At 38.8% G+C, this 11,218-nt stretch overlaps 1 protein-coding gene across 1 annotated transcript; it reads right to left on the reverse strand.

The window, feature by feature from the left end:
• Positions 1-1,749: 1,749 nt before the first annotated feature.
• Positions 1,750-9,139, reverse strand: nup85 (nucleoporin 85). Its single transcript, XM_033644065.2, has 19 exons — positions 8,981-9,139; positions 7,339-7,429; positions 7,081-7,237; positions 6,899-6,969; positions 6,762-6,805; positions 6,548-6,617; positions 6,323-6,444; positions 6,072-6,206; positions 5,176-5,298; positions 4,958-5,089; positions 4,755-4,861; positions 4,544-4,627; positions 4,362-4,427; positions 4,029-4,180; positions 3,802-3,919; positions 3,570-3,670; positions 2,993-3,144; positions 2,773-2,868; positions 1,750-1,951 (listed from the first exon to the last, which is right to left on the reverse strand). Exons 1-19 carry the CDS (start codon positions 9,011-9,013, stop codon positions 1,853-1,855), a joined length of 1,953 nt encoding a protein of 650 aa, XP_033499956.1. The 5' UTR covers positions 9,014-9,139; the 3' UTR covers positions 1,750-1,852.
• Positions 9,140-11,218: the final 2,079 nt, after the last annotated feature.

Raw genomic sequence — 11,218 nt, forward strand, 5'->3', positions numbered from 1 at the left:
TACTTGGGCACTTTTTTCGTTGGTTATATTTCTGATCATTTTATCCAGTTAAACAATAATATTAGTTTTGGCTGAGTATTTACCTGATTTCTAAAAAGTTAGGTTAGTGTAGGACTGGATGTATTGTGGGGGACAGTCTTAACCATCTGATGTATGCTGACGACTCAGTCGCCCTGTCTCCTTATAGTGCTGGCTCACAGAAACTGTTCAGTCTGCTCAGCTCATGGTGTGGGCAGTATGGCAATAAGTTTAACTCTAAAAAGAGTGTTATCATAATTAGTCAAACCAAGGAGGAACAGAGGCAAATGACCTATGTGATGGTGATGATGTGTAGCGCCAGTGTTGTAAACTCTGTGCACAAGCCGGAATGCTGGCTTGTAAATTTTACATGTGTACAGATTATGTTAAAACAGTCTTTAATGATGCATTAAGAATCCTGCTCACGTTCCCAAGACGAACAAATGCAAGTTACATTTGTGGCGAGCAATGTTCCCACCCTTTATGCTGTGCTGAGGAATTGAATGAATGAATGTATGTGTCGATTAAGTGATTCAAAAAATGTAATTATACTGAGGCCACGCAGAGTGAAACAACGTACTCCTTGTTTTTGGAAACACTGGAACAAATGTCTGTATGTGTTGTAATGACTGTAGACTTGTGGACTGCAATGACGTCTGTTGCTGTCTTTGTATTTATTTGATTTAATACTGGTATGGACCTATGTGGAAAAGTCTGCAAGATTTCAGTTTAACATTTGGATACACACACTAACAAACAGACCGGATCAAGCGAAAGGTAAAGAAAAATGTTGTATTTCTCTGTAGGGTCCTTTAAATGTGTCAGACACATAAAAATAATAATAATCTGAGCCTGTCAGCACTTTTAGTTAACGGTGCACAATTGCCTGTAGGGATTAAACTGTAGCCTGTTTGTGGCTGCCGTGGTTGTTGTCTCCATTAGTCACTTAGACATAGGAACATAGGATCCAAGTTAAAACATAACAGAATTTACCTTTAATGTCGCCCTGTTTTAGATTACTGGACCAATACTACTTAATTTAATGCTGTAAAGGAAACCAGCTCCACTTAAGATGGTTCAATTATAATTATAAATATGTCGTTATAACTCGAGCCGACTGAGTCAAACTCTGGTTTTGCTCTCTGTGATTATTACTTTTATCTTTTGAAATTAAATGAAAGATGATTTCATTTCAGTCTTGATTTTAGCAGTGAGTTCATATTTCTGTTCTGTATTTAAAGATGTTTCTACCAGTGTCAGTATTGGGAGTATTTCTGTCATTATTATTATTTTCTGTTCTGTTATAGTATTTCAGTGCATCACTGAACCTAGAAAATGTGAACTGGAACATCTGAATTTAAAATTTTGGTGGCTTGAAAGGGAAACATGTCATCAGGCGTGTGTGTTCAGCAGTGGGACAGAGTGGAACTGTGCTGTGAGTACATTTTCATAAATCAGTCCTCTCGATCCGCCTTTAGGGTCCCTTCTCTGGCAGTCCTCAGCTCGTCATGTGGGATGTACAGAGGAAGTGTGTGTTTAATGTACATAGTGTGTAATGTACCTATTGTGTGTTGTATGACAAGTTATGTGAACACGTGACGTGTAGATTTTGGGAGAGTGTTAGGTTTGTACATACTGTATGATGTGCCATTTGTTCGCTACATGAAAATAAATATTTCTTTCAATGGATGTCTGATGTTCGGAGATGATTCAACGATTTTTACAACAGAGTACATCATGAAAAGTGTTTTATTATCAAAGAGCACATTTTGATTACTTGAATTTATATACAATACAAAAATGCAAAAGAAGAGCTTTGTTTTAATGACACCGTTTATGCTTCTACAGTTCCCTCTTTGACGATGGCCATTGCCAGATTCCTGGCCAGAGCGAGTCTCAGCAGCTCCACTTTGGTCAGCTCTATTTCTTCATCCTGGAATTATAAATATACTCACATGAGAAGTGCATGGATGAATGCATCAGGAATAAATTGTTCTCAAGGAGTTTAACTTGTAGTGGTAAAGATAAACAGGGTTTCACAAACCTTCCTTCAGACTACAACACCAAATTTACATCAACACCAACCAAATATTAAGTACTTCTGCAGGGCTCAACAACAAGGATTGCCCAGTTGCCCAGGGCAAGTAAAATGCCACGTCAAGCTCGTAAATCTTGCAACTCACTTTCCTGATTGGGCAAGTGGAAAAAAAAATAATTAAAGGTATACTTTGCAGTTGTAAACAAGCTCGCCTGTGAAAGTGAAAGTAAAAGCCGACCCCAGATTCACTCTCGTCTGCTGTTTTGCCTCGCTAGATTTGCATTTTTCTGCACTGTGCCTGTGATTTTTGTGGCCTCCTCTTGGATGTGTGCTGCTTATGGTCTGGCACCTGGTTGCTACCTGTTTAAAAGGCCCCGCCCTCACCTAAGCGCTGTGCCAAGGAATGTCTGGTACACAGCAAGATAAGAAAATACAGGCAGAGGTCATGTGTCTTTAAACACATCATATTTTCCTTGAGCCTTTGTTGTTATTTGATAGCTGCTATTAAATAAAACAATCTGTAGAAAGGTGTAAAAATTGACTTTGGGCAAGTAGATTAACTTGAATCCTGACTTGCGTCATCACTTCAACTGGGGAAAAAAAAAAATTAAAACCGGTAATTAAAAGCCAGTTTCTTATGTAAACAACGATCAGCATCAGAGTGACGTCACCACCACCTGAGCAGGATTAAGGCTGTGTGAGGAGATGACGTGTACCTGCATGTCTGTGCCGGGAGCTGTGGTGTTCAGTGACGAGGTGAGCTCCTCTAAGCAGAACATCAGCTCGTGGGTTTGGTCTGCTGAGAAGATCACCTAGAAATTCAACAAACAAAGGCAGCTTTTAGTTGAAAAGTGATAATGCTTGTTTTTATGTCATGTGTCATTGCTGATGTGTTTTTGGTGCTCCTTTGCATTCACACTGTACAGGGCGACTGACCTCTTTCTGCTCCAGCAGCGGCAGCGCGTCGGTCAGCAGAGTCATCCAGAAGCTTCGGGGGGCGATCTTTGCCGTCATGAGGGAGAGGAGCAGCTTGGCCGCCTCACCAAAGCGCTTCTCTTCGTACAGCTTGTGGAACTCACGGTACTTCCCTAGGAATGCCAAGAGAGCAGGAACGTTTTCAGATTTCAGAACGTCTGCATCCCTTCTCAATAAATATAGAGGTCTATTTATAAATGAACAGAGTTTACAATAGGTCATAAAAGCCATTTCTTCAAACGTAGTGGGTTTTTTCATGAATAGTTCATCTATTTTCCTGCAGTAAATCACACTGTCACATGCTGCTGCATTAAGCGATACATGGTTTTATTTAGACCTCTGTGTGTGTACACGTCTCTGTGTCTGAGTCTCATGTGACTGCCTAAAAGAGACAAGAAGGGAAGCTGTCCAGGAGATGATCTGCCCTCACTGAATGTCCCCTCGCTTGGTGTGTGAGTTGAACTTGTGAGTCACAAGTTCAGCAGGGTTACAACTGCTACAGTGTGTGTGTGTGTGTGTGCGTGTCTCTTGTTCATACCAAGGAAAGTGAGCCTGTCGCTGAGCAGCATTGCTGGACCCAAGTTGTCTATCAGGTCCAAATCAGAGAAGGTCCCTCTGGTGCAGTAATCCTGCAAGAACCTGATATATACACACACACACACACACACACACACACACGCATGTAATAATGGACAGATCTAACAAACATAAAGCAACAGAAACAAGGACCTTTTTTTACGTCTTTAGGTGTAATCAGCTCCAGAACTAACCTTTCTGAGATGAGAGTAGCAAAGGCAGCGTCTTTAGCCCTGATGCTCCAGGAGAGAGCAGAGCCCAGTCTGTTGTTCCTCAGGGCCCGCATAGCCATGATCTTACAGATACTCCGCACTGGGTGAGTGCGAGAAAGTAAAGGTTTAAGTCCCTACTGCACTGGGAAACACACAATTATATCAATGTTGGTGTAAGACAGGTGGATACTAGAGAAAGAAAGCGCTACCTTGCTCTGACATTTGCCTCTGCTCACAGATCCGGAGCACCTTGAGGGCTTTGCGCTCTGTGTCTAAAGGAACGCGCTCAATCTGCAGCTCCAGGTAGACACGGCCAAACTCTGGGCAGTTGTCAAAGTAATCCACCGCCAGCTGCCACAGACTTCACACAAACACAGACACGAAAACATCCTATAACGTGAGGCATTTGTAGAGGCAAATTAAAATATCATGACGCTGCTGTCTCGTTGTTGAACTCTGCTGACACCTTATTATTTTATTAAATACACTATCAGCAGGATTTTCCTACCATAAAGACAATTAGCACACTTAAATAAGCATACCTGTGATGAGTGAAGAGCCCAGAGGCATATTCTAACAGGAGGAACTCTCTCAAGTTGGAGCCAAAGCTGAACAAACACACCAGAATGACACGGTCAACTTTATATGAACACAGTGTGCAATCTTGTTATGTCCAGATTAAAAGTGTGTGCAAAGTACACATGCGACCAAACAGAGTCCTTACTGTAGATTGTGAGACTGGAGGAGTTTGCAGTGATCCAGCAGATCTGTCAGATGGGCCACAAACCACCAGTTGTTGAGCGCAATGCTGACGAGACACACAGTGGAGGAAACAGGGAATCAGGAAAGAGTTTATAGCCTGAAGATGTAAGCACGTATGTGGCTTGCTGTATGCGCTGTATGTATGTATAGATGGATGTGATCCTGTGTGTTACCTGCAGTCTTTGATGACCTGATGGATGTCAAACTCAAAGGCAGCCAGTAGGATGCTGTCCAGCGGCTCTGGGACACTCCTCGAGTCCAGAAACATCGTCATGCATGACTGCAGCACACACACACGCACACACAGTAAATCAGAGGAATGTTGTAGCAGTGAATGCGAATGCTAAAAGGTGCTGCAGCAGTTTTTGTAGCGTACCTGTGCATAGTAGTGTAACTCAGTGGGTTTGACTGTGGGGTGGCAGAAGAGCAGCCTAGTGACCAGGAAGTGGTACCAAGTGCTCAGTAGCTCCTTGTGCTCCAGCAGAGTGTCTTCATCCCCAAGCAGGATCTAAATTACATCACAAAATGTCTTAAACAGGACTTCTTATTGCATATACAGTAAACTACAGACATCATTTTACATAGGGAACTGACCTTGCAGATGACCTCCAGGTGTTGGCTGCTGGCAAACGAGTTGTCCTGCAGGCAGCGGTCGACCTCCTCGTGCCAGTGTCTCCACTTCACGTCAAACTCTGTCAGCGTCTGGGTGCCACCGGGCTGGAGGATTATCATAGAGAGTTAAAAAGGTGAACGCCTCCATTGGTTGGTTTATGAACTGTTATTGAGTTTGAATTACACGAACGCTGCCCTGTGTTGAACATACATTATATGTTCGTATGATATCTGTAATGTGAGGGAGGAGTGCCTGTCCTGTGTCAGGGAGGTTGGATAAGTCTCTTTTCATCTACACCATGAGCAAAATATAGATTAAAATATCGATTAAAAAGAAAAAGAAACTGCTAGCTAACTCATATTACTTCACATTATACTTACTAAATATTTAAAATGAATTCAAGGAATAAGGAAATTAAAAACGGGTTAACACCTGCATAGGCTACATGCTTATTCACAGCACAATATGTCAACTCAAAGGTAACTACAGCCAATACAGACATACAATGTGCCTTTCTAAGCCACTGAACCAGTATCACAGATCATTTTGGTATTATCCTAATTTAAATAATTATAATTATTACGGCAACAGAATGCATCAAATAAAACATGTGATAGTGTAAATCGAGGTGTGATTCTGCTGATCTGCATCACACATTAAAGGTGTTACTTGTGCATATTAATGAGACATCATGCACAAACTGTCCTCTACCTCGTGTGTTTTCGAAACAGGCCAGAACTATTCCATTTACAGGTGACATCAAACCATGTGTGAACTAAATCTGGCTAACATGAATATAAAATAGCATGCAAATATCATCTTGCCGAGGCAAATAAAAAGCTACACAATGAGATAATTCACTGAAAGATGATCTTACGTTGTAGAAGGGCATCTTGCTGAGCAGAGTGTCCATCAGCTTGTACATGTTCCTGGCAGCAGGCTGCAGGGTGGCCTGCTTCACCAACATCTGTCTGGCTTCTTCCAACCTGCCCTGCAGCACATAACTCACCACCTGTGCAGACACAAAACAGATCATCACTGAGATTTCACGCACAGAATCAGGGATAGGTTTGAATATAGCTTGTATCGTTTCAAAGACAAAAGTGTGTGGGTGTGTGCTGCACCTACCACATCCCAGTAGTCGTGGTGCTCAGCAGGGCTCTCACTCTGCAGCACTTCTCGGGCCTTCTCATCCACATCAGCCTTGTGTAACCGTACCCAGTCTAAGAGGTGGAGCAACAGGGACCCCGCTGAGGACGCAGAAACAAACTTGTTTGTTTGGAGTCTCAACGACAGTTATAAAATGTGTTCCAAAGATACAGATGAACCACAAGCACAAAATCAAACTCTAACCTGGAGCAGCATCAATAAACAGCACCTCACACAGATTCCAGATCAGTTCGATGGCCAACAAAATGGACACCTGTAACACCACAACAGAGGCTGCGGTTAGGACTGTGTTTCAGTTTTCAAATAAAATATCCTTGTCAGCATAATTTATACAACATACTAGTGTATATAATGTTGCAGCACAGATGCACATAACGTCGTAGTAAGTAATATATACCTGATTTCCATATTGATTGGCCAATTCAACATCTTTTGTAGAAACTGCAGAAAGGAGAGAAAGAAGAGTTTGATTATTCCTGAGTGAGTAATCATGTCGAAGGCTAAAACATCCAAATAATATTTCAAAATCCTGACCTGCAACTTGCTGAAGCTCCTCCATACAGGCTCGTATCACAGATCTGTAGTTTTTACTGATGCTGACGAATCTAAGGATCAAGACAGAGACAAATCATGAGATGTAATCATTTCTGCCTTTTGAAGCTAAGGCTTGTGTCTCTGAAAAGCAACACAGTGAGATGCGCATCAGGTGGCCTTACTGGGGTTTTTTGTTCTTGCTGGGGAGGTCCTCTCTAATCGTCTGCAGGCCGACGAAGATGTGATGTGACTCATTGAAAAGTTTGCGTAAAATGGGGGAATATATGTCCTCATCTTTCCTGACCTCATGTATAGAGGAGCTGCCGGATCCTTTCCCACCTGAAAATACAGGACAGAAGGTGATGACTAAGATACAAAAGGTAAAAGAGAGAGAGAGACTGAAAACCTAGAGATGGACTTGTATCCACATTTTAACATACCTGATGCTTTGTAAAGGGTCTCATACACAAGGATATCACCTGGACCCCACGCAAATCCCAAATGCTTCCTATCACTGGCTGCAGGAATATTCTGCATTTGAAGAAGAAAAGACACTGAAATTATCCAGTGAAACAGTCGAACTGAGTTTTTTGAACATGAATTTTCTCTTTTTTCAATGCATTACTGCAACTTGAGAATTATAGAAAGTCTTGTTGGACATTTAATTTAATAAAATGAATAGGTGGGCATTATTTTTCACATTCAAGAATTTTGCAGGCAAGCCAATTTTCCAATTTAACTTAAATTGTACTTATTCTCTGTCCATAATTCAAATGAACTAATTAGCCATCAATAAATTAAGTTAGAATACTTCCTAAATAACGAGTCTTCCATCATTGTATCTGTTTAATTTTCTTCCAATGGTACACATTCAGCTTATCAAAGTAACGTGGATAACATAACAATATTTAAATTACACAACTAAAAAAATAGACTACATGGATTTTTTTACACAAAAGCTGCAATAGTAAGTACTTAAGACAATATCTGGTAAATACTATGTGCCCTGGCTTAAGGAGGAAGACTGTCGATCTACAAAAATTATGACAAAAAGCGAAATAAGTGATGTTGGGACACATTTTTTAAAATTCACAATTTCTCCTGACATAAAAAAATACACTGAAAACTGTAGATGACATTTATCCATTGAATGAATTCATCAGAACGAGATTTAAATTAGAGGTGGATAACTGTCACATATGCAGTACGGATGTAGAAACGACATAAGTATCATTATGCAAAATCCCCCACAAACTTGATTCCTCTTTACCGAATAAATGCATTCAAGTAACATCAAAAATACTTCTGCCAGGAAACGTATGTCAAATTATGATTAACTCTACCCCCGTGATTGTTTTCTATTTGTGTGATTTATTTATGTTTATTGTTATTGTCTTTTTTGTCTCTTATTTCCCTTAGTTAAGTTAAGTAACGACAACAGAATTATTCTCCATGGCTTAATATGGTAGCATTCAATGTTTAGGAGGTGGGATTTATTTTTTAAATTTAACTTTACAAATGTGAGTCTGTGTATGTTTTATAAATATATATAAATCTAAAATATATATATTATTAATTATATATACTTAACAATATTAACATATAATTTTATTATATATATATATATAATTATATAAATTTAAATATATAGATACATTTTAAAAAATCTCTACTTTGACACTTTCTTTTTTTATACTTTATCTTTTTTAAAGCCCATTTTCATACGTACAGCTTTTTTATTTTTTAATTTACAATTCATTACAATTAAAATTTCAGTGAGAGCTAAAGGGAAAATAAATAAAGAAAAATATGACAGATATAAACAACCAATATATTCAAAGTAAAATAAAGATAGAGAAAAAATAAAAACACTGTGGCACTTTTCACATGTTTGAAGACCTGTGTATTTATATTTATAACATCTAATGTTTCTGACCCACGTTATTAAAACTTTCCGTGTTATATCATAATAATATTCCGCTATATTAGACTTTTAGTGATGTTGCGCTACAGTTAGCTTGTTAGCAACGCTGCTCAGAGGGAGAAATTAAGAGAGAAAACTAAACTACAGCGGTGACTTACGGTGACTGCCGGCTCAACGTCTAACTCCTCCATCACGGAACAATAATATCAATACAATATATTATTAATTACTAACTATTCAGCTGTAAACACTCCACGCCATGAACCACCGGTGCAGAGCAGCTGCTTACGCGCCTCGGTTATTCATTCAAAGGACCCTTGCGGCGCAGGTGTGACGTCACGGAAAAAGCTGCCCTTCCTCCTGCCTGTTTTATTAGCTGCAGTGTTTGACTCATGATGTGCTTTTGTCCCCTGTAATATCAGATATATCTTATTTTTTAAAACCGCTGTTACTGTGGAGAGAGGTATGCGGTCTGTCTCACATTTATGGATTCAAGTGGGAGTGTTATTGAGTACAATGAATTCATTGACAAATTCAGTGTGAACTGTACTGAGTATGGACTGTAATGTTCAGTGGTTGGTTAGGGACAGTGCTTTATTTATAAGAGTAGGTGGGTGGCTGTGGTGTGACTTTTTTTATTTATTTATTTTTTATCAAGACCCTCCCCAAAGTTACAAAGATTATATTTTTTCCTTGAGCCTCCCTGAGTGAATGGCGAACAATGCATGACCCTCCCTCCACCATAAATATTATTTATAATTTAATTTTTAAAACTTATGTTTAATGTTTGAAAGTTAAAAGTTACAGACAAAAGACCAAAATTTAGAGTTGAAAAAAAGAAGATAGCATGCCCTCCAAATATGTTTTCTTTAAAAATCTGTGGTAAAATAAATACAAAATACAGCCATTTAAATGTGTATGCCCCTCCCCTAAGCTAAAATAAAAAATGGAAGTCCCTCCTTGGTGCTTAAAAATGATCTTAAATGCCTCCCCCTTTTTGCACCACCCCTTACTCACCTCATAAATAATGTACAGTCCCTTATCCAGGCAATCCCACAAGTCATGATAAATAGGGTGAAAGGTATACTACCTTATCAGGTGTTAGTACTACATAGACAAACTTTACATAGACAAACTTGACTTTAAGGAGTAAAAAATGCACATACAAAATTAAAATAGGGCACCCTCACCTTAATACTCCTCCCTTTACCATTAAAAGGGAAAAAAATCTATTAAAATGTCATTATAATTATAATAAGGACCAAATACCACACTATCTCTCTTTCACCGAAAGCTAAAGAAACTCATTTGAAAATGATAAATGATATTTAACCTTACAATAAGTTTCTAAGACAAAGATTTAACATTGATGAAAACAACTTTGATACTGAGATTGAAACTTTAGAACATTTTTTTTTTCATGTTATTATATAATGTTTTTTGGCATTGTTTAAAAAAGAGAATATCAGAAAAGGACTCTTAAGTGCCTAATTTGTAGTGCTAATGGAGGATAAAAAAAGGGAAATGATTTACAACAGCTTGATTATTACGGCTAAACAATGTATCCATATATTAATGCCAGACCACTTTTCCTTCATCTTGATTAAGTTGGTAATTTTTAAGAAAGCACTGAAATGCATAAAAATCAAACAAGCTTTGCATATTTACAAAAACTTTTATATATTTTCTGATTAGACCTCTGACCCTTTTTATTTGTTTTTTATTTTTAGTTTGTTTTTTGTTTATTTCCCATCCGAGTTCTATGCTCAGTCTGTAATTTGAACTGTTTGTACATAGTTATCAGCTTGATGTTTATGTAAGTTTTTGTTTGTTTTTCCCAACACACAGATTGATAACTAAAAATTGAACTGTTAATAAATGCATTAACACCTGTAATCAAGACCTCTTATGTTCCAGGCAACTGGACTCATATAGGGGAGGGAAGCAATGCATTATCAAACTATGTTCCTTCTGGTATCCAAATGCAAACATACAAACATTTTTATTAGATTCTGATAAGACTTTACATACTTTTATGTAAAAATATTCCTTTAGTTCAGTTTTAGTGCACCTTTGTCAACAGACAGGAAAACAAGATGGCCGCTGGCATTTATAGGGTTAAAAAAGGGGAAAAGAAAAAGTGCAAACACTACACTCCCAGGATGTGTAATTCACTGTTTGGTGATGATGACTGAACCAAACAACACTGAGGTTAGCAGTAAGATAAGCTGCATGTTGTGGGATTTCTAAACCTCAACAAATTTCACAACAAGAGGGTAAACATGCTGTGCGCGTGCACGTGGTGCCTCGTGTCCCTGTAACGCGCAATAGGACTCTCCCGCCCATGCCCAGACTGCGCTTTTACTCTCGTGGTTACCTGTAGCCATTCAGAGCCT

This window comes from Epinephelus lanceolatus, chromosome 18 (assembly GCF_041903045.1).
Source record: "Epinephelus lanceolatus isolate andai-2023 chromosome 18, ASM4190304v1, whole genome shotgun sequence".
Taxonomy (NCBI): domain Eukaryota; kingdom Metazoa; phylum Chordata; class Actinopteri; order Perciformes; family Serranidae; genus Epinephelus; species Epinephelus lanceolatus.

What these genes read in the sequence shown, in the direction of transcription:
- nup85 (XM_033644065.2), bottom strand. Translation starts at nt 9,013, where the DNA reads ATGGAGGAGTTAGACGTTGAGCCGGCAGTCACC. An exon ending in ACCACGACTACTGGGATGTG is followed by an intron (nt 6,207 to 6,322) that starts GTAGGTGCAGCA and finishes GTGTCTGCACAG; the next exon opens with GTGGTGAGTTATGTGCTGCA. An exon ending in CTCCAGTCTCACAATCTACA is followed by an intron (nt 4,428 to 4,543) that starts GTAAGGACTCTG and finishes GTGTTTGTTCAG; the next exon opens with CTTTGGCTCCAACTTGAGAG.